The sequence below is a fragment of the Petromyzon marinus genome, chromosome 53, assembly GCF_048934315.1.
Source record: "Petromyzon marinus isolate PM22_M1 ecotype Great Lakes invasive population chromosome 53, UKy_Petmar_22M1.pri1.0, whole genome shotgun sequence".
Lineage (NCBI taxonomy): Eukaryota > Metazoa > Chordata > Hyperoartia > Petromyzontiformes > Petromyzontidae > Petromyzon > Petromyzon marinus.
The window spans coordinates 5212375-5240247 of NC_133719.1; the positions used below are offsets into that span (position 1 = coordinate 5212375).

The 27873-nt window shown below is 46.1% G+C and overlaps 2 protein-coding genes and 1 long non-coding RNA gene across 7 annotated transcripts; 1 reads left to right on the forward strand and 2 right to left on the reverse strand.

The window, feature by feature from the left end:
• Positions 1 to 1616: 1616 nt before the first annotated feature.
• On the reverse strand, positions 1617 to 6404 carry LOC142905387 (uncharacterized). Its single transcript, XM_076051943.1, has 3 exons — positions 5781 to 6404; positions 4723 to 4862; positions 1617 to 3663 (listed from the first exon to the last, which is right to left on the reverse strand). Exons 1-3 carry the CDS (start codon positions 5906 to 5908, stop codon positions 3260 to 3262), a joined length of 672 nt encoding a protein of 223 aa, XP_075908058.1. The 5' UTR covers positions 5909 to 6404; the 3' UTR covers positions 1617 to 3259.
• A 128-nt stretch (positions 6405 to 6532) lies between these two features.
• LOC116954035 (uncharacterized) lies at positions 6533 to 18470 on the reverse strand. Of its 2 annotated transcripts, none has more exons than XM_076051945.1 (8): positions 18334 to 18470; positions 13402 to 13575; positions 11112 to 11253; positions 10267 to 10370; positions 9550 to 9703; positions 8582 to 8712; positions 7607 to 7823; positions 6533 to 6687 (listed from the first exon to the last, which is right to left on the reverse strand). In XM_076051945.1, exons 1-8 carry the CDS (start codon positions 18341 to 18343, stop codon positions 6540 to 6542), a joined length of 1080 nt encoding a protein of 359 aa, XP_075908060.1. In that variant the 5' UTR covers positions 18344 to 18470; the 3' UTR covers positions 6533 to 6539. The 2 variants fall into 2 exon arrangements, with proteins under 2 accessions (XP_075908060.1, XP_075908059.1); XM_076051944.1 differs by lacking the exon at positions 18334 to 18470 and adding an exon at positions 15771 to 16073.
• Positions 18471 to 19299: 829 nt separating this feature from the next.
• On the forward strand, positions 19300 to 27578 carry LOC142905388 (uncharacterized). Of its 4 annotated transcripts, none has more exons than XR_012929536.1 (5): positions 19300 to 19547; positions 22325 to 22405; positions 24218 to 24273; positions 24609 to 24725; positions 26468 to 27578. It is a non-coding gene; the product is annotated as an uncharacterized LOC142905388 (long non-coding RNA). The 4 variants fall into 4 exon arrangements; XR_012929535.1 differs by having other exon boundaries at positions 26623 to 27578; XR_012929538.1 differs by having other exon boundaries at positions 22329 to 22405; positions 26623 to 27578.
• The last annotated feature ends 295 nt before the right edge of the window (positions 27579 to 27873 follow it).

A 27873-nucleotide genomic window follows, 5' to 3' on the forward strand; every position in this document is an offset into this window, starting at 1 on the left:
TCCTGCACGCCCCTGTACTGGCGCAGGCGAACTACAACCAGTACCACACGATGCATAGGCTTACCACACCACGCACTAGTGAATTTAATGATCGAAGGACCCGTACTTCAATTCCCAGGGTGATAGCACGTTACTGCTGCCCCGGCATGCACGTCAAGCCCCGAGTGAACTCACCCGTGCGAGCGCAAACACGTGGGTAAAATTACTCACTCACGCGCAAACAAAAGAATCACCGCGGGCAGGCTCGCCACACCACGCACCGCCCCTCCGTACTCACAGAGACAACACGACCCGGTTTATACCCTACTGACGGTTTATTCCCCACGAATAAACGAACTAGACTGCGCGTGTCATTATGGACCAGCAGGACAGGTCTAACCTATCTCTCTACTGCCCGATACTTAATCGACCTGTCTGCCCTCTATTTTCTCTCCGAATTTCGCCCCTTTGTCTTACCTCTCTCCCTCGTACTTACGGTCCGACCTCGCAGCGATGGAGGTCGCGGATAGATGATCCTGTAAACAGAATCTGGCTGTTCTCTGCCCCGTCTCACGGACGTGCGAGTAACAGTGAGGTGACGGCTCCTCAATCCCTCCCTCCTGTTGATCTCCAGTCAAAAAATAAATGGCCCCGTGCTTCCCCAAAGCGTCCCTTTTTATGCTCCTTTCAAAGCCCTCGCACCGCCCATCCGCGGTGCATCACGGGTCGGGCTGTATATCCGCGGTGCATCATGGGTAGGGCCGTTAATCCGCGGTGCATCATGGGTAGGGCCGTTAATCCGCGGTGCATCATGGGTAGAGACGCTTAACCCGCGCTGCCTCGCTCCCCACCTGTCTGCTGGTCCGCGTGTGTCCTGGGCATCTCCTCACTGCGGTTCTCAGTGAGTTCGACGTGGTGATTCAATTTTAAGTTAAGCCACGGCGCCGCAGTGCCATTTGGCCTGGGGGGGGGGGGCTGCCAATTCCCTGACCCTGAGAAACCGTGGAGCACCCCCATGAGGGGGCCTCTCGGGTAAAAACTCAGGAGAGGTGCCCCCCCCCCTCCCCATGAGGCCCTACTTGAGTGTGTGTGTTTAGGGGGGGGGAGGGTGGCGGGGGAAGTGCTGTGACGGGAGCCGGGTGGCTTCTCGGTCGCAGCAGCACAGCGACGGCCCCGGTTTCGACGGAGCGGCTTCGCTGTTGTGGCACCACACATCCCCACTGTAGATGGCGCTCCCCCACCACTCACCCACCCCCCACCAACCACGAATCACCCCCCCACCACCTACCCACCACCCATGATGCATCCAGGACCCCTTGAGCTGTTTGGGGCCATACACTTTTTAGTTACTGAACCCTCATCACAATCCTGCGCTGTGAACACATGTAAAATAAATGTTTCTTAACAATGTTTTCCTTATGATCTGTCCTGACAAGTCTGTCAATAAACACGTTTTCAGAAACGCAATGTAATAAACGGACCAATGGAACACTTTGTGGCACTGTTGACCAGAAATGTTGGCCCAATAAACTCCGCGACAAAGCGTTCATAACGGAATTGGTGCATTTTACAAGTTTGATGCGAATACGTTACATTTTAAGTAAAATAAACAAGGCGTAGGCCTGGTACACGTGTAGCGTGGTTACACCCACTTTTAATAGTTTTACAGATGCAGGTACTCGTACAGGCAACAACTATGTTTGCGAAGATAACATTCTCGGTCGCAGCAGCACAGCGACGGCCCCGGTTTCGACGGAGCGGCTTCGCTGTTGTGGCACCACACATCCCCACTGTAGATGGCGCTCCCCCACCACTCACCCACCCCCCACCAACCACGAATCACCCCCCCACCACCTACCCACCACCCATGATGCATCCAGGACCCCTTGAGCTGTTTGGGGCCATACACTTTTTAGTTACTGAACCCTCATCACAATCCTGCGCTGTGAACACATGTAAAATAAATGTTTCTTAACAATGTTTCCCTTATGATCTGTCCTGACAAGTCTGTCAATAAACACGTTTTCAGAAACGCAATGTAATAAACGGACCAATGGAACACTTTGTGGCACTGTTGACCAGAAATGTTGGCCCAATAAACTCCGCGACAAAGCGTTCATAACGGAATTGGTGCATTTTACAAGTTTGATGCGAATACGTTACATTTTAAGTAAAATAAACAAGGCGTAGGCCTGGTACACGTGTAGCGTGGTTACACCCACTTTTAATAGTTTTACAGATGCAGGTACTCGTACAGGCAACAACTATGTTTGCGAAGATAACATTAATCATGAAACATGTCTCACAGCATGAAAAACAAAACCGTAAAATGGTGTTTAGCAGTTCCAGCTGTGGTGACGACATGTCACTACCTCGTCTGCTATGCAAAAAGGTCGTGGGTTTGATCCCAACCCTGATCTGTCGCTGCACACGAAGCTTTGGGTCTTCTCTGCCACAGTCATTCCATCCCTTCTCTATGCTTGTGAAACGTGGACCCCTCTAATAGAACATCTGCGCTGATTAGAAAGATTCAGGATGGCTTGCCTATGATCCATCATGGGCTTAACCAGGCTTCTTTTTGCTGGATAAAGGGGGATTAACGGTCATGGTACGGGTTAGAGAAGAGATGGACCGATGTAGTACAGGAAGTTTTGGAGCTGAGTGGACTTGTCAAGATCGGCCTCTGGAGGAGGCTCGTGAAGGACGCCACTGGGCAGTTGGATGCAGTCGCCTTCCAACAACGAGAGGGAAAAGGAGCGACGCTCACGACGAGCGGAGAGCCAGGCGGCTAAAACACAGAAAGATGGCACAGCAGGGGGCACAGGTGGTGCATCTGCCAGTCATCTCAGTCAACCCATTGTACCTGAGTCTATACCATGACCCACTGTCAGTGAGCCTTCGACACTTCACGTGAACTCAAAATGCACCTGGCATACCACAGGCAGCGTGGTGACATCACCGTCACTTAGTGGCGAATGGCGGGTATTTGTACGCGCGTGCCCCGTGTATCTCTTTATGTGTGCGTGTGCATGCCTGCCCCGTGTGTACAATTGTGTTGACTGATTGCACCCCTTCCGACAATAAAGCCAGCATCAGGACTCACGGTAAGTCAGAATCAGAATATTTAGTTACATTCCCAGCACGCAGTACCTCAATAAAAAATGTACATTATAATCTTAACTCTTGATACATTATGAAAAATATTTACAAATCACATCGACAAATGTGGCTGTATCCACATCCATTTCAGATGCTAACAGGTCTCTGTAAAAAATTATATTCAACAGCAGAAGAATGTCCTAAGTCGCTTCCAGAGGCCTCTCTTCTTGTGGATCTTGGCGGCGATCGGCTCCTGTGCCCGCTCCTGCGCCGCCTCCTGCGCCGGCTCCTGCGCCCGCTCCTGTGTCCGCTCCTGTGTCCGCTCCTGCGACGGCTCCTGCGCCGGCTCCTGCGATGGCTCCTGTGTCCGCTCCTGCGACGGCTCCTGCGCCCGCTCCTGCGCCCGCTCCTGTGCCCGCTCCTGTCTCAAAGAGCTGCGCTGAATATGCTCCTGCTGCTGCTGATATTGCCACTGTGCATATTCTTTGAGATCCTGTTGCTCGAGGACTGCACGGCTGCTCTTGTATAGTAGGTGGCTTTGGAGAGTCCACCTGCTGGTTGGTGCGTACAGCTTCACAGCGGGCACTGTGGTAGACAGAGCAGAGAGGGAAGAAACCGACAGGGGTCAATATTGGAAACACAAGCGCCGAGCGTTGATTGCATCGATGTTCAAAATAGCTTTTGGTAAACGTTGGAATTTTCTTTGGTAAGGTTACCTAATTCCTACACAACCCTGCTCAATGGATCCACCATGAAGCACTTTGATTGAGTGATTGATGCTGCGGCGCTCATTGATTCATGCAAGCCATCCTGTCATTCATTGGCTTCCTCATCACTAATGCATAGTTATTACCACGGCCATAGTTGTCATAAATGTTACATCTGGATACATCTGCTAATGTCAAGGACTCAATTTACTTGGTTGACCGTTTCCTGAGCTCGACCATACACTCATCATATTAGAGGACAAACTACCTTCATCATTCTTTGCACACTCTGTTGCACTATCTTACGATCTTGTGCTTAAGTGTTGTAAGATAAGTAATAAGAAATATACAGCCCTTTGTCAATCCATTACTTATTGAAAAATACCTCCCCCATGCCACGAAAGTCATGGGAAGGGTTATACTCTTCGTCACTGTGCTTTTCACTGCAGGTGGGTGCACAACGCAACCCAGGATCTGTCCTAAATATCACTCACCACTCATGTTAGCTGTGGCTCAATTCACAGTGCAGCACAGAAACAACTTTGCAACTGTTTCCATCATATTTTGATTTAAAGCTTTCGTGACTGCAGTAATTAATATTCTTAGTTTTTTCGGTAAAGTCACGTTGAAGAGAAACAACAAAATAACAAAATATATATAAAACAATAAAAAATTCTCACGACGTTTCGACCATAACTCAAACGGTCATCAACGGTCATCATCACACCTGATGATGACCGTTTGAGTTATGGTCGAAACGTCGTGAGAATTTTTTATTGTTTTATATATATTTTGTTATTTTGTTGTTTCTCTTCAACGTGACTTTACCGAAAAAACTAAGAATATGTTTCCATCATATTGTTTCAAACGATTAATTAATTCAGTCTGGCTGCCCCCTCCCCCCCCCCCCGAGTTGGCAATGCCGACTGCTACTTACGCTCTATCAGCGAGTCGTGAAACTCCCTGGGATGTGGGCACGTGCATGCTCTGATGGCGGGGTCATTATCACGAGCAGCGGCGGTGACATTGGTGGTGGTGGTGGCGGCGCTCACGGCAGTCGTGGTGGCATTTTCCTTGCTGTGAACACAAGAAACAACAAGCGGCAAGAATGTCAAAAGGCTGAACTCTGCAATAGAATGCAGAATAAGGGGCAAGTAGCTAGTCGTAATCAACTATTAGTTTATCATAGTTGATTATAGTGGAATAAATAATGTTTACCATAAATTATGTTTACCATGTGAGAAAGGCTATCGCAATTCTAACAACAAAGAAGCATAGCTACAACCACTCAATAACCTCCACTATCCACAACAACCATGCCACAACCGTACACAACTGTTATTCATATGTAGCTGGAGGTCTTCCCAAGCTGTAATCATGACGCAAGTGGACCTCTGTTCCTCAAAACACTTTGCAGCAGCCCTTTAACCATTGTTTATCCCTGCGTTGTGTTCATCACTCATTACTTCACCTACACTGCGGCCTGACTCTCCAGGGTATCTGGCAATGTCATGGCTCACCAACCACCCCCTTTTGATCAAGGGTTTAAGGTGTTATTGTGCCCATCATGTCAGATCTTCACCAATTTCTCTCTCCTCTGAGAAAACCCAGACCATTATCACTCGCTCGAAGGGCTAGGGATGAAAACTCAATAGGAGGGTTGGTCTGATTCCGGCATGACGTCTCAAATTCGCCTCTGTGTCTGCTGAGGTGAGCACAGCCTTGCTTTCAAAAGATACGTCAATCCCAGCTCACTCTCAGCACCATTATGTCCCTGTCACTGCTGCTGGAACGGCTGTCCGAGTTCTCCCAGCTCACGGCATCCCATGGTGGATCAATGGCCAACTCGTCCGTTTGGACAGCGGCGTCGACCTGCCCCTTGATTGTGCCGTGCTAGCATCCCGCTCCGCTAGCCGTGTGTCTGCTGATTGTGCGTTTGTTCAGCTGCAGTGGCAAAGCATCTGCAGATTTTTCACTGTGCTTGCTTTTACTCACTGCGAGAGGACTTCCTTCTTCCGGGACTGCACCGTGACCGCCTCCTTTTCCATCTTCTGTCCCTGAGTTGACCCCACCATGGACTCTGGAATGTCAATTTCCACAGTCCGCTCGTAGCCAACGCGCATGAATTCAAGCTGAATTGTTTTTTTCTGCTTTAGCTGATGCGGCTGCTGCTGCTCCTGCAAGTCTTTCCCAGGGGACACTGTGGGAGACAGAGCAGAGCGAGATTAAACGGACAGTGGTCAGTATTGGAAACACAAGCACAGAGCGATGATTGCATCGATGTTCAAAATACCTTTTGGCAAACGTTGAAATTTTCTTTGGTAAGGTCACCTAATTCCTGCCCCCAACCCTGCTCAAAAGATCCACGACGAAGCACTTTGATTGATTGATGCTGTGACGATCATTGATTCATGCCAGCCATCCTGTTGTTCATTGGCTTCCTCATCAATAATGGATAGTTATTACCACGGCCATAGTTATCATAAATTTAATATCTTGATACCTCTGCTAATGTCAAGGACTCAATTTACTAGGTTGACCGTTTTCTGAGCTCTACCATACACACACACTATATTAGAGGACAAACTACGTATCTTTCTCCTTCTTTCCACACTCTGCTTGACTATCTTTTGATCTTGTGTTTAAGTGTTGTAAGATCATAAATAATAACAAATATATATATAAAATTGTTTCAGACAATTAATTAATTCATTCTGGCTGCCCCCTTTTCCCCTCAGTTGGCAATGCCGTCTGCTACTTACTCTTTATCAGCGAGTCGTGGAACTCCCTGGGCTGTTGGCACGTGCATGCTCTGATGGCGGGGTCATTATCCCGAGCAGCGGCGGTGACATTGGTGGTGGTGGTGGCGGTGCTCACGGTAGTCGTGGTGGCATCTTCCTTGCTGTGAACACAAGAAACAACAAGCGGCAAGAATGTCAAAAGGCTGAACTCTGCATTAGAATGCAGAATAAGGGGCAAGTAGTTAGTCGTAATAAACTATTAGTTTATCATAGTTGATTAATGTGGAATAAATTATATTCACCATAAATAATGTTTACCATGTGAGAAAGGCTATCGCAATTCTTACAACAAAGAAGCATAGCCACAACCACTCAATAACCTCCACTATCCACAACAACCATGCCACAACCGTACACAACTGTTATTCATACGTAGCTGAATGTTTTCCCAAGCTGTAATCACGATGCAAGTGGAACGCTATTCCTCAAAACACTTTGCAGCAGCCCTTTAACGATTGCTTATCCCTGCGTTGTGTTCATCACTCGTTACTTAACCTGCACTGCGGCCTGACTCCAGGGTTTCTGGCAATGTCATGGCTCACCAACCACCCCCGTTTGATTAAGGGTTTAAGGCGTTATTGTGCCCATCATGCCAGATCTTCACCAATTTCTCTCTCCTCTGAGAAAACCCAGACCATTATCACTCGCTAGACAGGCTAGGGATGAAAACTCAATGAGAGGGTTGGTCTGATTCCGGGACGACATCTCGAATTCGCCTCTGTGTCTGCTGAGGTGAGCACAGCCTAGCTTTCAAAAGAGATACGTCAATCCCAGCTCACTCTCAGCACCATTCATGTCCCTGTCACTGCTGCTGGAACGGCTGTCTGAGTTGTCCCAGCTCACGGCATCCCACGGTGGATCACCGGCCAGCTCGTCCGTTTGGACAGCGGCGTCGAACTGCCCCTTGATTGTGCCGTGCTAGCATCCCGCTCCGGTAGCCGTGTATCTGCTGATTGTGAGTTTGTGCAGCTGCAGTGGCAAAGCATCTGCAGATTGTTCACTGTGCTTGCTTTTACTCACTCTGAGAGGACTTCCTTCTTCCGGGACTGCACCATGATCGCCTCCTTTTCCACCTCCTGTCCCTTGCAGGTGCCCTGAGTCGACCCCACCCTGGACTCTGGTATGACAATTTCTACAGTCCGCTCGTAACCAACGCGCATGAATTCAAGCTGAATTGTTTTTTTCTGCTGTAGCTGATGCGGCTGCTGCTGCTCCTGCAAGTCTTTCCCAGGGGACACTGTGGGAGACAGAGCAGAGAGAGATTAAACGGACAGTGGTCAGTATTGGAAACAAGCACAGAGCGATGATTGCATCGATGTTCAAAATACCTTTTGGCAAACGTTGAAATTTTCTTTGGTAAGGTCACCTAATTCCTGCCCCCAACCCTGCTCAATAGATCCACGACGAAGCACTTTGATTGATTGATGTTGCGGCGCTCATTGATTTATGCCAGCAATCCTGTCGTTCATTGGCTTCCTCACAATAATGGATAGTTATTACCACGGCCATAGTTATCATAAATTTAATATCTTGATCCATCTGCTAATGTCAAGGACTCAATTTACTAGGTTGACCCTTTCCTGAGCTCTACCATGCACACACATTATATTAGAGGACAAACTATCTTCCTCCTTCTTTCCACACTCTGTTTGACTATCTTATGATCTTGTGTTTAAGTCTGTTGTAAGATCATAAATAATAAGAAATATATAGCCCTTTGTCAATCCATTACCAACACCTCCCCCATGCCACGAAAGTCATGGGAAGTATTTTACCATTCGTCACTGTGCTCGTCACTGCAGGTGGGTGCAAAATACAACCTGGAATCTGTTCTAAATATAACTCACCACTCATGTTAGCCGCAGCTCATAATTCGCAGTGCAGCACAGAAACAACTTTGAAACTGTTTCAGTCAAATCATTGTTTCAAACGTTTAATCAATTAATTCTGGCTGCCCCATCCTCCCCCGAGTTGGCAATGCCGTTTGCTACTTACTCTTCATCAGCGAGTTATGGGACTCCCTGGCCTGTGGGGATGTGCTTGCTCTGGTGGTGAGGCCATTAGCCGGAGCAGCAGCAGTGACATTGGTGGTGGTGCTCACGGCTGTCATGGTAGCATGTTCCTTGCTGTGAACACAAGAAACAATAAGCGGCAAGAATGTCAAAAGGCTGAACTCCACAATAGAATACAGAATAAGGGCAAAGTAGCTAGTTGTAATCAACTATCAGTTTATCATAGTTGAATAGAGTGTAATAAATTATGTTCACTATAAATTACGTTTACTATGTGAGAAAGGCTATCGCAATTCTTACAGTAAAGAACCATAGCTAGCCACAACCACTCAATAACCTACACTATCCACAACAACCATGACACAACCGTACACAACTGCTATTCATATGGAGCTGGAGGTTTTCCCAAGTTATAATCACTATGCAAGCTAACCTATTCCTCAAAACACTTTGTAGCAGCCCTTTGACGATTTTTTATCCCTACGTTGTGTTCATCACTCGTTACTTCACCTACAATGCGGCCTGACTCTCCAGGGTTTCTGGCAATGTCATGGCTCACCAACCACCCCCTTTTGATCAAGGGTTTAAGGTGTTATTGTGCCCATCATGTCAGATCTTCACCAATTTCTCTCTCCTCTGAGAAAACCAACCATTATCGCTCGCTAGATGGGCTAGGGATGAAAACTCAATGGGAGGGTTGGTCTGATTCCGGCATGACGTCTCGAATTTTCCTCTGTGTCTGCTGGAATGGCTGTCCGAGTTGTCCCAGCTCACGGCATCCCACAGTGGATCAACGGCCAGCTCATCCGTTTGGACAGCGGCGTCGACCTGCCCCTTGATTGTGCCGTGCTAGAATCCCTCTCCGCTAGCCGTGTGTCTGCTGATTGTGCGTTTGTGCAGCTGCAGTGGCAACGCATCTGCAGACTGTTTACTGTGCTTGCTTTTACTCACTTTTTCTGCTTTTGCTGATGTGGCTGCTGCTCCTCCTGTAAGTCTTTTTTAAACTGTTCCTTTTTATTATGGTCTGCACAGGTGTCCCCGTGAAGTACCACTTTGCTGTGAGCAGACGGTCCAGTGGTCTGCATGGACAGTTTCCGTGGGGACACTGTGGGGGAAAGAGTGGAGAGATATTAAACGGACAGTGGTCAGTATTGGAAACACAAGCACAGAGCAATGATTGCATCGATGTTCAAAATACCTTTTGGTAAAAGTTGGAATTTTCTTTGGGAAGGTCACCTAATTCCTGCCCCCAACCCTGCTCAATGGATCCACCACTAAGCACTTTCATTGATTGATGTTGCGGCGCTCATTTATTCATGCCAGCAATCCTCTGTCATTCATTCGTTTCCTCATTATTAATGTATAGGTACTACCACGGCTATAGTTCTCATAAATTTCACATCTTGATACTTGTGCTCATATCAAGGACTCAATTCACAAGGTTGACCGTTACCTGAGCTCTACCATCCACACTCATCATATTACAAGACAAACTATGTATCTTCCTCCTTCTTTCCGCACTATGATTGACTATATTTTGATATTGTGTTTAAGTGAGGTAAGATAATAAATAATAATAAGAAATATATTAAATTGTTTCCAACGTTTAATGAATACATTTTGGCTACCCCCTCTTCCCCCGAGTGGGCAATGCTGTCTGCTACTTACCCTTCCCCAGCGGGTAGTGGGACGCCCTGCACCGCGAGCACGTTGTTGCCCTGGTCGCATGGCCAGCATCCGGAGCAGCAACAGCAGCAGTGGTATTGGTGGTGCTGTGAACACACGACAAAAAAAAGTGGCAAGAATGTCAAAAGGCTGAACTTTGCAATAGAATGGAGAAAACGGGCAAGTAGCTAGTCACAATCAACTAGCCAAGCAGCCACGAGGACTTGTCTACCCAATGAACCTAACCAATTTCCTAAATCGACAGGAGGTATGAGACCTCCCAATACCCTACCTTTAATCCAAACCACACATTTGGCACTTGGCTATGCCCGCTTTTCAGGAAATGCCCACCTTTCAGTTTTGGTGCTCATGGTGCAAGGGAGGATTATCTTGCGTGAACAATCAACAGAAAAGGATTTTATATCTATGCCAAATAATATTTAAAAACCTCCGCTAGTGCTACGATAATTTCAAATTCAAATATACTAAACAGGTGAGCATGGGAATGAAATGCATAAGTTAGTGATTATATGCAAAAAGAAAAAAACACATTCTAAGGGTAAGGCGAAAACACCACTGACATCATCTGAAATCACAAGCCAATTGTGGATGGTGAAATCCAATGCTACTGCAGTTAATGTGCAATTCCATACTGAGGCTGCTTGGTGCATAACATGTCTGCACAGCGTGGTGACACAGTTAACAGGTGAGTAAGTTTTCCCGCAATGCTCATTTGTTAAAATTTGGGAGTGGGTTTCCTTTTTCTTGGTATATGTGTCCTTGTTATTTCAAGAAAATACAAATATAACGGACACAGGGTCCTGTCTGTTGGCATGCATCGTACGTACCATTGCCCCAGCAGTGGGATGAAGTTCCTGTACACAGTGACGCGTATAGCAGTACCAGTCTTTATCGCGTTCACCATGGATGAGATGTGTAAGAGTCTGAAGCCAAGCAATTTTGCCTTCCCCACCTTGAACAGCACATCTCCTGTGGAGTGAAACAGACACAACGTTCATCTGCTAATTAGCTCATGTTTGTGCATGTGCTTGTATGTACGTCTTTGTATGGACATGTGTGTGCGAGGGGCTGCACTTGTTCTACCAAGCACCATGGTGGAAACACTGAAATAAGCTCATGCTGGAGGCCCCAGAGGACAAGTGTTTATGACGCCTACTGGTCAAACTCCATTTGGCAGAGATGGAATGAACCCCACCCCCCCCCCCCCCCCCCCCATCTTGGGGTTCCTCCAGGAACAGGTTATTGCTGCGATTGGCCACGTGGAATGTTCAAATTATCATTACAGAGGTGAGGCTGCAACTCCTTTGGCAGGATATGGACGGGTACCACCTGGACCTCTGTGGAATACACGAGGTCCAGTATATCGGTTCTGGCTCCAGTTATCATGAGTGAACTGTTTTCCACTCGGGGCAGTAAACTGCCAAACCACAAGGAGTGGCACTTTCTTTGAACAAAATAATGAAGGTGGTGGGGGAGTGTGGCGGTGAGGTATGGGAAGCTCTTAAATTCCAGGCTGTCGTGGGTAATTGCTGTTCACTCAGAGGAGTTGGAGGCACTGCTGCTATACCTGGAGTGTGCCACTAAGAGGTGACGTCTTACCATCAGCCTCACCGAAACTAAGCATCTGCCTGGGTATTTTGTGCCATCAAACAATTCACCCCATCAACTCCCCACTGGTGATGGAGTAGTTGTGGAGAGAGTGGAGAGTTTTCCATACCTGGGAAGTATGCTTATGACTAGCTCTGGTTTGACAGGTGAGGTCTCACTCCGAATCAGTTAGGCGGCATCTTTTCATTGCCTGCATACTGTTGTGTGGAAGTGTCCTGGTCTATCGCTCTACACAAAGCTTGACGGCTAGTCATGCCCTCCCTTATCTATGCTTGTGAAACGTGGATCCCTCTAATGGAACATCTATGCCAGGTAGAAAATTCAGGCTGGCCTGCCTATGATCCATCCTGCATTTAACCAAGCTGTATTGCGTGAGGAGCTTACAAATTCTATCAGTGAGCTCCTCTGGAAGGTAAGGCTGCGTTAGCTGGGTCATGTAGCTGACATGTCCAGCCACTGTATGCCTAAGCATCTTCTGTTTGGCCAGATAGAGGGGGCTAAACGGGCACAACACGGGCTGGAAAATAGATGGGCTGATGTGGAGCTGAGTGGATTCGCCAAAGACTGGTACCAGCGGTGTCAAGATCGTCCTCTTTGGAGGAAGCTCATGAAGGACGCTACCCAGGCAGTTGGAGGCAGTCGCCCTCCAACAACAACGGAGGGCAGAGGAGCGACGCTCACAATGACTAGCGGAGTGCCAGGCAGCTAAAATGCGGTAAGTTGGCACAGGAGGGTGGTCAGCTGGTGCATCTGCCAGGTATCTCAGTCAAACCATGGCACCTGGTTGTGTCAGGTGACCTCCAGTCAGCGAACCTTCGACACTTTACATGGCCTCAAAGTGCATCTGGCCTGGCACAGGCGCCGTGGTGATGTCACTGCCACTTAGTGGTGAATACCGGGTGATGTTGTGTGGACACAACAACGACCTTGAAATATATATAGCCTCACACAAGTGTCGTGGTGAATGGAAATTGCCACGTGTTTGGAGCAGTGGTGCAGGGATTTACGCACTGCACCATAAATCCAGTGACATCAACTGTAATGAATGATATCTAAATGGTGTCCTGGGCCTTTCCGAGATCAATTCTATCTTAAATGAGCACCTGGTGCATTGTGTAAACATCAGCATTGGGAATACAAATGTGGCTGGGTGAGGTGCTCACCACGCCAATGTACAACTCTTCATAGGTGCCCACTATTAGAACTTGCCCCATCAGTCTCTGTGCTCGAATTTCATCAGAATAATTTTAACACCAAATTTCACGTGATGTTACCAAACATGTCATCATTGTTGACCGAGCTGAGACCAAACCTGTTTTAGTCACAGGCAGCTGAAACCCAGATCTGAATTCAGGATCTCAAAGGCTCTCAGTTCAGTGTTCTGACCTCTGAACCACGTGGCCACGTCTGATGTACTGTTGTTTTAAAAAAACATCAAAAACATAATGGGCATCCCTACACCTCATATCGCAGTACTTGCTTGGCCCGTGCATGTGTGCAGTGTCTTACCTGGCTGCAGTATTCCGTTTCGTTGAGCATAACTTCCAGGAGTAAGTGAAACCAGTTGTATATATTCTCCGCGCTGTACGAAATGCAGCCCCCAGCCGATATATTGCTCCATAATTACATATGTCTTAACAATGTGCACATTCTTTGGTTCCAGTTCCCTGCTAAGCGGGAATCCTGCAGCCATAAAGAAGGAAAGGATAGGGTTAGTTATAAAAAAGTGGTGAGTAGCATAAATACAGCAGTTTTTTTTGCGACAGTTTTTAGGTGGTTATTTTTCAAAATAACATCTCTGAGAATGAGAAATGTTGGGCCAAACTGAGTTCCTGCTAAAATGAGAATTGGGGCAGTGATCATCTCCCGTTTACAGCCCTGAGCCAAAGGAGGCTATTACACATTCTTATGACGAGATGGTTTATATTTTCTCCATTAATAAAAACAATAGAAGCCCTCTTAACGACGGTAATTGGTTCTATGAAACCGGTTAAGTGATTTGGTCGTGAAGCGAGTATAGGAAATAAAGTACACCAAGAATTCAAAAGATATGTTTCCACTTCAAAGGCAGCCAACACCAAATGTAAACAATTCCCAATGCTCATGAATAGACATCACTGATTGGCCGAGGCCTGGTCAGATCACTTTGAAGCTTGCCGATTGGCCGAAATGAGCAGTCGCGTGCTCGTCGTACGCCCATCGTTGACATAGGAATGGTCGGTAAGCGAACACATTGGGCTCTATGGAGGCCCTACACTACTATACACTCCGCTACTATACACTACACTATACAATACACAATGGGCTCTATGGAGGTCCGTTGTTAGTTGTCAACTGGGGTGGTCGTTAAGTGGGGTTCTACTGTATGTGTATGTTTCTCCAATTAAATTATATTTTCCTAATTTCACTGTGAATAATTCTGGGAAAAGTGTCAGCTTGTCTGATTTCCCTCCGAATATGCATATTGATATTTCTGAGTAGAATGCCTTTTCATAGTCTAAAAACGTCAGGTTCATGGGTAATTGAAATTAATTGGTATTTTCCAGAATGTGATTACTGATATGCATAGGGTCGGGCACCCATATGCAACTAATTACAACAATTTGGTGGGCTTTGGCAGGACCTGTCACCATAAGAAATTACGGAAGGTCGAAAATATTAGTGGTGTAGCAGCCAAGGAATGGAAGGAATCCAAGAGTACATCGTATTATGTAACCCTATTATCCGTAAATTTTGCGGATAAGAGTCACGTGAAACATACATCATATTATCCAGATACACAAACATGGACACACGCGAAAATACGTAAAGACACAAAAACAGACAGAACATACCCACTGAAACATGCATAATAAACACACAACGACATGGATACACGGAGAAATATAGAGACACACAGAAACATGGAGACATTCAGAGACACACACAAGCACACCAATACAGAGATCGAGAGACACAAACAGACACCGAGATGCAGGTACTGGACTTAGAGACACACATAGAGATAAGTAGAGAAAGGTAAAGCACAAAGACAGAGATGGCGAGAGACATATAGACAGAAGCACTGAGACACCTAAGAGATATATGGTTGAGCAACATGCAGGTACTAGACTTAGAAACACACGTAGAAATAAGGAGAGGAAGGTAAAGTACAAAGACAGAGATGTAGAGAGACACATATAGACGGAAGCACTGAGACACACGAGAGATATATGGTTGAGCAACATTGAGTGTGTGCAGACACTCTGTTATGTTGTAGGTAACGCAACATTATCAGTGGTTTTCATGGCCAGACACTTGTGCACACACAAACACATGCGCGCCGGTATGTGTGTAGGCCCTGAGAAACCCCTTAATAAACCCCTCGACACGCAACAGGCTCCCGTTTTGTCAACCAGGAATAACGTGGACTAGCAGCGTGCGTGATTACGATATTGCGTGTCGTCACCGTGAAGTGAGATCACGTGCGAGGAGCGGGGCTTAATTATGTGACGTCACATACCCGCAGGCCACGCCCATTATCTAGGATTATCTGCGGATTATTCTATACATTTTTGTGGAATGGAACCTTATTATCCGTGAATTTTGAGGAAAAGAGGAGTCATGTGAAAAAAAACATTATCCGCGAATAAACATCGACACACAAACATGGAGACACAAATCATCCACATACATAAAGACACAAAAATAAGCATAACACACCCAGAGACATGCATACACACACAAAGACACGGATACACAGATAAATACAGACATGGAGACACTCAGAGACAAACACATGCACACAAATACACTGAGCTAGAGAGACACAGACGTCGAAATGCATGTACTGTACTTAGAGAAACACATGAAGATGAGGATAGAAAGTTAGAGAGTACTTAGGTAGGCCCGGAGAAGCCTCATTATTAATCCTTGCTTCATGTTTAAAACTCTTGATCCGCCCTCGACAAGCAACAGGCTTCCGTTTTGTCAACCAGCAATAACGTGGACGAGCAGCGCGCGCGTGATGATTGCTTGCCGTCACCGTTGAGCTTGATCACGTGTGGGGGGCGGGTGCTAAATTTATGACGTCTCACATCCGCAGGCCACGCCCACTCCACGCTGGCCCCGCCCCCTACATCCTGCCCGCTCACTGCTCTATTAAGTTTTGATTTAAAGCTTTCGCGACTGCAGGAATTAATATTCTTGGTTATTTCGGTAAAGTCACGTAGAAGGGAAACAATAAAATAAATATTTTTTTTATTATTTCACAATAAAACAAAAATATATTTGTATTATTTCATTGTTTTCCGTCTACGTGACTTTACCGAAAGAACCAAGAATATGCTCCATTAAGCTTTGGTTTAACACGTAGGCTTTCGCAGCCAATATCTGTAATATAGGTTTTTTGGGTTAGACCTTGTAAATATGAATGTGGCGTTAAAGTCGCAACTATGTGCATGCATAATGTACGCTGATTACCATATGAATAACCCAACCGGCAACGGATAGCCATTATAATTCATGTTTTCATCTCCCCCTCCTTTGCACATCACAAGATATCATCACATCTATCCGTCTATTTAAAGAACAAAATAGAATTTCTCCACAGATCTGGCTGTCGCCTGACGAAGCTAGTTATAATGACTGGCGAAACGTCGTACTCGGATTGTAAATGTTCTGTATTTGCTCTCCAACACACCGGTGTGCTGTACCAGTAACGAATTGGCCACATTCTGTTTACGTTGCAACCCTTACTAATTTGCTGTGTCGGGTGGTTGCGGGTTTAATATTTACGCGATCTAACCCAAAAAAACCTCTTAAGCCTTGTCTTCACAATCGCTGAACGCGGGTCCACAATGCAAAGCAGTTGGCAACAAAACGGTACGATCTAACTTGCAATATACTGTATGTGTAAATGTCACGGTTGTTAAAATGAGCACGGTTGTAAGAGCTTTGCCTGTCAGTCACAATTTAAAACATTTCGCTCTCTTCATAGATGTTCTAAATGAGTCAAACTTAGGAAGACGATATCCGTTGAATTGTTTAGTGCTGCAAGATTAACGTCCCAAGCGGCTGTTCGGTGTGCAGAATAATGGTGTGATGTATAGATGTCTTTAAAATAGTTTTTTGTTGTTTTGCAAATACACGCTTTCGTTCGCTTTAGATAGTTTCTGATACTTTACATAAAGGGGAGTGTCTGGACTGAAAAGAGGCCACTGACTTCGGCTAAACGGGACATTTCACGAGTGGATCACAATTTACATCGTCCAGTGTACTCTCTGCCTTCCCCGTCGTCTCCTGCCTCTAGTCACGACTCCTCGCTACTCTCCCAATCTTACTGGCCGTCTATCTTAGTCCTCTATATAGCCTCCCATATCACCCCTTCTCTCATCATCATCATCACGGTGGCTAGGAGATGTTAACTACCTCGCCTGGTGTGCAGGAGGTCGTGGGTTCGATCCCGACCCTGACGCCTGCTGCTGTATATTAGGGGGGCCCCCTCCTGTCAATCTCCCCATCCTCCCACGTCGTCACCCCTCCCCCCACTGTAGATTACGGCCCCCCACCGTAAATCGCCCCCCCCCCCACTGTAGATGACGGCCCCCCACCACTCAATAGGGGAGCTCCCTCCCCCTCCTGTCAATCTCCCCATCCTCCCACGAGGTCACCCCCCCCCCCCCGCAATGGACAGTGCCGACCCGGGGGGAGGGACGGAACGATAGAGCTCAGTCGGCCCTAGCTGGTAAAATAAAATAAATACTAGTTTAGTTAATCTGCTCCTCATTATCATCTCTTCTAACTCTTAATCCCCTCCTCATCTCCCTTTCTCTTCCTCCTATCTCTCTCTATTCGTCCATCGTTCATCATATTTCTGTCATCTATTATATATTCTTTATACACTCTTTCGTTTCCCATTACTACTCTACAACACTACCCCAATCCTCATAACTGTCCACAGACAGAATTACAATGATCCATACTCTTTGGTTCTTTCGGTAAAGTCACCTGATGATGGAAGCTGGTGTTGCCTCCGAAACGTCGTGATTTAATTTAGTTTTCATTTTTGTTTTATTTAATTTATTAAATTTTTTTACCTACGTGACTTTACCGAAAGAACCAAAGAGTATGGATCCTTGCAGTCACGAAAACTTCAAATCAAGAAGAATTACAATGAGTTCAAAAAACCGCCCAAATCGCTCACCCAGTTTAATACTGTACACATGTGTAGCCGTGAATAGTTTGTAAATGAGGCCAACCCCACAGAGAAATGCTAACATTACATATTCCTGGGCATTCTCTCTGCCTCAAGGACTCTAAAAACAACCTGTAAATAGCGTTTATCCTGAGCTATCTCTCCCTGCTCAAAATCTGATAAACTAAAATCTGATCACAACACACATGAACCCGTACTGTACCTTTACAATAAATCTCATCAGAAATGACTTAACCAAGACTCACCTATATTCATATTCTTAGCTCTTTCTGTAAAGTCACGTTGAAGGGAAACAATAAAATAATATAATATATAAAACAATAAAAATTCTCACGACGTTTCGACCATAATACAAACGGGCATTATCAGGTGTGAAAACCAACGGCAATAAAAATTTGAAAGAAGTGGCGGTTTGCATAAATTATTTATTTATAAACGGTGTTCTTATTTATTTATTAAAAAACGTTTGCACCACGGGCAGCGATTTGACAATTTGTTTAGAAGGACGAGTCCATCTATGTTCTGAAAAGAGGAGGGGGGAGACGAAAAATTAATGTGTGCTGTCTGAAAGCCACCGTAAGCGTAAACAATCAATTAAGACCTGAAATGGTTGATCAAATCCTAGCAATGATTGCTAAGCCAGAATCCATCTTCTCAGTTGAAATTGTCTCTGTGCTTGTATATGTGGATAGCCTCATGAACGAATCTCTCATGGTAGCCAGATGGCTTACATTTGTTCACCAAATTATCTAAAACACTAAATACCACTAATGTAAAACTAACTTCATCCTGAAGTCTCTAAAAACATTAATATACGTATTTAAGGACTATGATCCGGATGCATGGCTCATGTGTGCCCTGCTGCATAACGCAACAAAGATATATAAATATAAAAAATAGTCCTCCTGTGCCCGTACGTTTCCCTCTCTCGAACTACTCAACACTTCAAAACGTTTGTTTGAGGGACTCCGAAGTAAAACTACACTCACGACCATCACTCACCACACACCTCAGCAGACTCGCGTGAAGCCGACATCCCCCGATGCCCCCCCCCCCACTGTAGATGACGGCCCCCCACTGTAGATGACGGCCCCCCACCACTCAATAGGGGGGCTCCCTCCCCCGCCTGTCAATCTCCCCATCCTCCCACGAGGTCACCCCCCCCCCCCCGCAATGGACAGTGCCGACCCGGGGGGGGAGGGGCGGAACGAAGGGGGCGGGGACTCGCAATGGCCGCTCGCTACGAAGTCGATCTGAACGATCGTTACAGATGCATATTTGTTAATCCCTTATCAGTGCCCTACCTTATTACAGAGCAATTCAGACCTTATTGGTCACCCCGTGCCCTTATAAATCTCAACGTTCATCCCACAAGGGTCTCATCACAAGGAAGAAACACAACATTTTTTTAACTCAATGTCCCTGTACAAGAATACGCGCGAACCGTATGGGTTGACAGGTAAGCAGATGCACACACACACACTCGAACGTGATTGTGTTTTGCCGATATCGCTGATGCTCCTGTGCGTCTTTTTATCGTGGAAATGTCGTGGGTTTACTCACCAAACGCACCGGTGTTGCTGTTTCCGTGACAAACCTCACTAATTATCTGTGTAGGGTGAGGCGGCTTTAACGACATTCATATTTACGCGATAGAACCAAAAAAACAATTATGGATAATGTTTGCATGTCCGTATTCAGGCAAGATTTGGTTTAATTTTGCCAACGGGTAAAACTCATTGAGCCAATATATGTTCCATTTTTATTGGGGACCTCGTTACAGAAACCTGGTTACAACAAAATAAACATGCACAAAGCAATACACGGTCAAGTTCCGAATAGCAAGGTCGTGCATCAACATGATAACACGTGTGCAATGCGAGGAGAACACATCACATACACACGAAAAAATATAACCTTACTAAACTCTGCAAAGCAGAGCGATCGTTTGCGCAGGGATATTTTTTCCCCGTGATAAATGCACTGAATAGGCGAGGGGAAACTTATTTTAAGTTGACGGAGGACCACAGATTACAGGTGTGTGTACAACTGCTTGTGCGTGAATTTTAATCTCCCGCCGTGTAATGGTTGGCAGCGCACCGCGGGCTGACAATCCAGAGGCCGATTCTGTAGCCCGGCGCGGCAGCTGAAACGTTGGACAACTTTATTCAATGCTTAAATTCCCACCACCCAGCAGCCCACCTCGCCGTCCACCCACCACGGTGGCGATGTGTTAACAACTCCCGACCCTGACGCCTGCTGCTGTATATTTTGAATCTGTGTCTCTCATCACCACGGTGGCTATGAGATGTTGACTACCTCGCCTGGTGTACAGGAGGTCATGGGTTCGATCCCAACCCTGACGCCTGCTGCTGTATATTTGAAATCTGTGTGCCTCTCATTACCACGGTGACTATGAGATGTTGACTACCTCGCCTGGTGTACAGGAGGTCATGGGTTCGATCCCGACCCTGACGCCTGCTGCTGTATATTTGGAATCTGCGTCTCTCATCACCACGGTGGCTATGAGATGTTGACTACCTCGCCTGGTGTACAGGAGGTCATGGGTTCGATCCCGACCCTGACGCCTGCTGCTGTATATTTGGAATCTGCGTCTCTCATCACCACGGTGGCTATGAGATGTTGACTACCTCGCCTGGTGTACAGGAGGTCATGGGTTTGATCCCGACCCTGACGCCTGCTGCTGTATATTTGAAATCTGCGTCTCTCATCACCACGGTGGCTATGAGATGTTGACTACCTCGCCTGGTGTACAGGAGGTCATGGGTTCGATCCCGACCCTGACGCCTGCTGCTGTATATTTGAAATCTGCGTCTCTCATCACCACAGTGGCTATGAGATGTTGACTACCTCGCCTGGTGTACAGGAGGTCATGGGTTCGATCCCGACCCTGACTCCTGCTGCTGTATATTTGGAGTTTGCGGTGTCTCTTTCCCCGTGGTCGCATGGATTCTTCTCCAGTTTTCCCCTCCACATTTAGAAACAGGCGTTTAGAGTATTTGACTTCTATACATTTCCACATAAGCCACCTCGTTGAGGTATCATTTGTGACCAGGAGGCTTCTGGAAAAAATAGCTAATAGCTCAGTCGGCCTTAGCTGGTAAAATAAAAAAAATACTAGTTTAGTTAATCTGTTCCTCATTATCATCTCTTCTAACTCTTAATCCCCTCCTCATCTCCCTTTCTCTTCCTCCTATCTCTCTCTATTCGTCCATCGTTCATCTATTATATATTCTTCATACCCTCTTTCGTTTCCCATTACTACTCTACTAACACTACCCCAATTCTCATAACTGTGGACAGACAGAATTACAATTATCTATACTCTTTGGTTCTTTCAGTATAGTCACCTGATGAAGGAAGCTTGCGTTGCCTCCGAAACGTCGTGATTTAATTTAGTTTTCATTTTTGTTTTATCTTATTTAATGTATTTAATTTTTACCTACGTGACTTTATCAAAAGAACCGAAGAGTATGGACCCTTGCAGTCACGAACACTTCAAATCAAGAAGAATTACAATGAGTAAAAAAAACCGCGCTAAATCGCTCATGCAGCTTAATACTGTACACATGTGCAGCCGTGAATAGTTTGTAAATGAGGCCAACCCCAGAGAGAAATGCTAACATTACATATTCCTGGGCATTCTCTCTGCCGCAAGGACTCTAAAAACAACCTGTAAATAACGTTTATCCTGAGCTATCTCTCCATGCCCAAAAACTGGAAAAGTAAAATCTGATCACAACACACATGAACCCGTACTGTACCTTTACAATAAATCTCATCAGAAATCACTTAACCAAGACGCACCTGTTTATTTTGGAAAACACCATAACCTGTTCACCAATTTTTCAAAGTTACTAAATACCACTAATGTAAAACTAACTTCATCCTGAAGTGTCTGAAAACATTAATATACTTATTTAAGGACTATGATCCGGATGCATGGCTCATGTGTGCCCTCCTGCATAACGCAACAAAGACATATACATATAAAAATACTCCTGTGCCCGTACGTTTCCCTCTCAAACGACTTAACACTCAAAAACGTTTGTTTGGGGGGCTGCTATGTAAAACTACACCACCCACCCCCCACCACCACCCTCCCCACCACCACCCTCCCCACCCCCCATCACCACCCTCCCCACCTCCCCCTCCCGTATACCAGGCGAGGTCGTTAACATATCCTACGTGGTGTTGCATCTGTGTTGGTCCCAGGAAGCGTGCTGCCCGCTGACGCCGGTGTGTCTACATGTTTGCGATGCTCTCTACAAGCTACCAACACCGGAGCACACTACGGTACTGAGAATGTGGAACGGGAAGCGGCGGTGTGGGCCCATTGGGGGCCCTGAGCAGATACATTTTATTTTGGGTGCATCACGTGACTACAAGCATTATGCGCTGGAGCAGTTGAAATTTACTTTCTCTTCCCCACATTCAGGACCTCCTTCAGACATTTAATCAAGATCATTAAAATTCTCAGACTGTGCATTGCTCATTCTCCCATGGTCTAGGCGTCACACTTGGGTGGTGACGGTGCCTTGGCAATTGCGGCACCTAAACTCTGGAACTCGTTGCTCCTTCGAGATCAGGACTTCCAAGACAAAACATTTCAAATTTGGACTAAAAACGCATCTGTTTAAAATGTCTTTCTCACTTTTCCTTGGTTGACATTAAATTATGTTACAGCTTCCCATGCATAGCGCCCTGAGAACGATTGTTTAAAGGCGCTTTATAAATGTAAATTATTATTAACTCAGTTTACAGAATAGTACAAAGTTTCACGAAACAAATGCTTAAATACGTTGTGACTTGTTTTGCACAGTGCCATTGTAATGGTGAGCTTTTTAATTGTTATCAGGATGTGAATTGAGATCTTTGGCACAGCTCTGCTGTTATTTTTTTTCCATATGCATCCAGGACCCCTTGAGCTGTTTGGAGCCATACACTTTTTAGTTGCTGAACCCTCATCACAATCCTACGCTGTGAACGCATGCAAATTAAATGTTTCTGAACAATGTTTTCCTGATGATCTGTTCTGACAATTCTGTCAATAAATACGTTTTCAGAAACGCGATGTAATAAACGGACCAATGGAACACTTTGTGGCACCGTTGACCAGAAATGTTGGCCTGATTAAATTCTGCGACAAAGCGTTCATAACGGAATTAGTACATTTGACAAGTTTGACGCGAATACGTTACATTTTAAGTAAAATAAACAAGGCGTAGACCTGGTACATGTGTAGCGTGGTGACACCCACTTTTATTGGGTTTTACGGAGGAAGGTACTCGTACAGGCTACAATTATGATTGCGAAGATAACATGAATCATGAAACATGTCTCACAGCGTGAAAAGCAAAACTGTAAAATGGTGTTTAGCAGTGACAGCTGTGGTGACGACATGTCAACTACCTCGTCTGCTATGCAAGGAGGTTGTGGATTTTATCACAACCCTGATCTGTTGCTCCACCCAAAGCTTCGGGTCTTTTCAGCCATAGTCATGCCCTCCCTTCTCTATGCTTGTGAAACATGGACCCCTCTAATGGAACATCTGCGCCGATTTAGAAACATTCAGGCCTGCTTGCCTACGATCCAAAATGGGCTTAACCAGGCATCTATTCACCGGATAAAGGGGGCTAAACAGGCGTGGTACGGGTTAGAGAAGAGATGGAATGATGCGGTACAGGAGGTTATGGAGCTGGGTTGACTTGCCAAAGACTGGTACGAGTGGTGTCAAGATCGGCCTCTATGGAGACTCGTGAAGGATGCCACTGGGCAGTTGGAGGCCGTCGCCTTCCAACAACAACAGAGGGAAAAGGAGCGACGCTTACGACGAACGGAGAGCAGGCGGCTAAAACACAGCAAGATGGCACAGCAGGGGGCACAGGAGGTGCATCTGTCAGTCATCTCAGTCAACCCATTGCACCTGGGTCTATCCCTTGACCTACTGTCAGTGAGCCTTCGACACTCCACGTGGACTCAATGCACCTGGCCTACCATAGGCGGCGTGGTGACATCACCTCACTCAGTGGCGAATGGCGGGTATTTGTACGCGCGTGCCTCGTCTATGTCTTTGTGTGTCTGTGTGCATGCCTGCCCCGTGTGTAGAATTGTGTTGACTGATTGCACCCCTTCCAACAATAAAGCCAGCATCAGGACTCGCGGTAAGTCAGAATCAGAATATTTATTGTCATTCGCAGCACGCAGTACCTCAATAAAAATGTACATTAAAATCTTAACTCTTGATACATTACGAAAACTACTTACCAATCACATTTACATTTCCGATGCGAACAGGTCTCTGGAAAAATTATATTTATCAGCGGAAGAATGTCCTAGGTCGCTTCCAGAGGCCTTTCTTCTTATGGATTTTCGCTGCGACTGGCTCCTGTGCCGGCTCCTGTGCCGACTGCTGTCTCAAAACGCTGCGCTGAATATGCTGCTGCTGATGATGACAATGCTCTGGTGCATATTCTTTGATCTTCTCCTGTTGCTCCAGGACTGCACGGCTGCTCTTGTACAGTCAGTGGCTTTGGGGAGTCCACCTGGAGGTCGGCGTGTGCAGCTTCCGAGGGGACACTGTGGGAGACAGCAGAGAGGGATGAAACGGACAGTGGTCAGTATTAAAAACACGAGGACAGGGCGATGATTGCATCGATGTTCAAAATTTATTTTGGTAAACGTTGGAATTTTCATTGGTAAGGTCACCGAATTCCTGCCCCCAACCCTGCTCAATGCGTTCCACCACGAAGCACTTTGTTTGATTGATGCTGCGATGCTCATTGATTCCGACCAGCCATCCTGTCATTCATTGGCTTCCCCATCACTAATGTATAGTATTACCACGGCCATAGTTCTTATAAATTTAATATCTTGATACCTCTACTAATGTCAAGGACTCAATTTACTAGGTTGACCGTTTCCTGAGCTCTACCATGCACACGCATTATATTAGAGGACAAACTATTTATCTTCCTCCTTTCCATACTCTGACTATCTTATGATCTTGTGTTTAAGTGTTGAGATAATAACAAATATACAGCCCTTTGTCAATCTATTACTAAGTGGAAAATGCCTCCGCACTGCCATGAAAGTCATGGGAAGTGTTTTACCATTCGTCACTGTTCTTGTCACTACGGGTGGGTGCACAAGGCTACCTGGGATCTGTTCTAAATATCACTCGCCACTCATGTTAGCCGTGGCTGAAAATTCACAGTGCAGCAAAGAAACAATTGTGTGACTGGTTCCGTCATATAAGTGTTTAAAACGTTTCATCATTGAATTCTGGCTGCCACCTCCTCCCCCGTGTTGGCAATGCCGTCTGCTACTTTTCATCAGCGAGTCGTGGAACTCCCTGGGCTGTGGGCACGTGCTTGCTCTGGTGGCGAGGTCATTATCCGGAGCAGCGGCGGTGACATTTGTGGTGGTGGCTGTGCTCACGGCAGTCATAGTGGCATCTTCCTTGCTGTGAACACAAGAAACAAAAAGCGGCAAAATGTCAAAAGGCTGAACTCTGCAATAGAATGCAGAATAAGGGGCAAGTAGCTAGTCGTAATCAACTATTTATCACAGTTGATTATAGTGGAATAAATTATGTTCACCATAATTTGTGTTTACAATGTGAGAAAGGCTATCGCAATTGTTACAGCAAAGAACCATAGCTAGCCACAACCACTCAATAACCTCCACTATTCACAACAACCATGCCACAACCATACAGCCCTTTCACGATTGTTTATCCCTGTGTTGTGTTCATCACTCGTTACTTAACTTGCACTTCGGCCTGACTCCAGGGTTTCTGGCAACGTCATGGCTCACCAACCACCCCCTTTTGATCAAGGGTTTAAGCCGTTATTGTGCCGATCATGTCAGATCTTCACCAATTTCTCTCTTCTCTGAGAAAACCAGACCATTATCGCTCGCTTGACGGGCTACGGATGAAAACTCAATGGGAGGGTTGGTCTGATTCCGGGATGACGTCTCAAATCGCCTCTGTCTTAGGTGAGCACAGCCTTGGTGTCAAAAGGGATACGTCAATCCCAGCTCACTCTCAGCACCATTCATGTCCCTGTCACTGCTGCTGGAACGGCTGTCCGAGTTGTCCCAGCTCACGGCATCCCACGGTGGACCAACGGCCAGCTCGTCCGTTTGGACAGCGGCGTCGACCTGCCCCTTGATTGTGCCGTGCTAGCATCCCGCTCCGCTAGCCACGTGTCTGCTGATTGTGCGTTTGTGCAGCTACAGTGGCAACTCATCTGCAGATTGTTCACTGCGCTTGCTTTTACTCACTCCGAGAGGACTTTCTTCTTCCGGGACTGCACCGTGACCCCCTCCTTTTCCACCTCCTGCCCCAAGCAGGTGCCCTGAGTCGACCCCGCCCTGGACTCTGGAATGTCAATTTCCAGAGTCCGTTCGTAGCCAATGCGCATGAATTTAAGTTTAATTGTTTTTTGCTGATGTGGCTGCTGCACCTGCAAGTCTTTAACTGCTCCTTTTTATTGTCGTCTACACAGGTTTTCCTGTGAAGTACCGCGTTGCTGTGAGTTCGACGATCCAATGGTCGCATGTACAGCTTCCTAGGGGACACTGGGATACAGCGGAGAGAGATTAAACGGACAGTGGTCAGTATTGGAAACATAAGCAAAGCGATGATTGCATCGATGTTCAAAATACCTTTTGGTAAACGTTAGAATTTTCTTTGTTATGGTCACCTAATTCCTGCCCCAAACCCAGCTCAATGGACCCACCACGAAGCAATTTAATTGATTGCCGGCGACGATCATTGATTCATTCCAGCCATCCTGTTGTTCATTGGCTTCTTCATCAATAATGGATAGTTATTACCACGGCCATAGTTCTAATAAATTTTATATCTTGATACCTCTGCTAATGTCAAGGACTCAATTCATTAGGTTGACCGTTACGTACATGTTATGTATAGCGTTTATTGTTAAATTTGAATCGCAGTTCCTTTGATTACTGTTGTTAGATTGTTTTTACAGCTTTATTTTGGTGTTTTTGAAAACATGGTTAAGCCATGTTTCTTGCGGAAGTGCGGAGTTGGCCTGATAACTTTAATCTAAATTGTCTTATGGTTGTTATTGTTTGACTTGCATCACACTGGGATTTTTGCACACAGCGTTGTAATGCAGTGGGTTTTTTTTCTGGAAGATTTGCTGGTTTATCAAGGATGTTTCTGTTGCGTGTCGTCGCTTTTAGATGTTCTCTTCATACTTTGTTTGTTGCGGTTGCACCCGACTCAAGAGCAGGGCTATACCTAAATAATGAAACTTGAACCTGAGCTCTACCACACACACTCATATTACACGACAAACTATGCATCTTCCTCCTTTCCACACTCTGACTATCTCATGATCTTGTGTTTAAGTCTGTTGTAAGATTATAAATAATAAGGAATATACAGCCCTTTGTCAATCCATTGATGAATAAAAAACCGTCATACCCGGAAGTCATGGGAAGTGTTTTACCATTTGTGACCGTGCTCGACACTACGGATTGATTCACGAGGCGACCTGGAATCTATTCTAAATATCACTCACCACTCATGTTAGCTGCGGCTGATAATTCACAGTGTCGCAGACAAACGACTGTGCGACTGTTTCCGTCATATAATTGCTTCCAACGTTTAATGAATACTTGTTGGCTACCCCCTCCTCCCCCGAGTTGGCAATGCCGTCTGTTACTTACCCTTCGCCAGCGGGTCTTGGGACTCCCTGGACCCGCGGGCACGTTGTTGCCCTGGT

What these genes read in the sequence shown, in the direction of transcription:
- LOC142905387 (XM_076051943.1), bottom strand. Translation starts at nt 5,908, where the DNA reads ATGCGCGTTGGCTACGAGCGGACTGTGGAAATTGACATTCCAGAGTCC. An exon ending in AAGAAGGAAGTCCTCTCGCA is followed by an intron (nt 4,863 to 5,780) that starts GTGAGTAAAAGC and finishes TTGTGTTCACAG; the next exon opens with CAAGGAAAATGCCACCACGA. An exon ending in TCACGACTCGCTGATAGAGC is followed by an intron (nt 3,664 to 4,722) that starts GTAAGTAGCAGT and finishes TGTCTACCACAG; the next exon opens with TGCCCGCTGTGAAGCTGTAC.
- LOC116954035 (XM_076051944.1), bottom strand. Translation starts at nt 15,813, where the DNA reads ATGAAGCAAGGATTAATAATGAGGCTTCTCCGGGCCTACCTAA. An exon ending in ATCCCACTGCTGGGGCAATG is followed by an intron (nt 10,371 to 11,111) that starts GTACGTACGATG and finishes GTGTGTTCACAG; the next exon opens with CACCACCAATACCACTGCTG. An exon ending in CCACTACCCGCTGGGGAAGG is followed by an intron (nt 9,704 to 10,266) that starts GTAAGTAGCAGA and finishes TTTCCCCCACAG; the next exon opens with TGTCCCCACGGAAACTGTCC.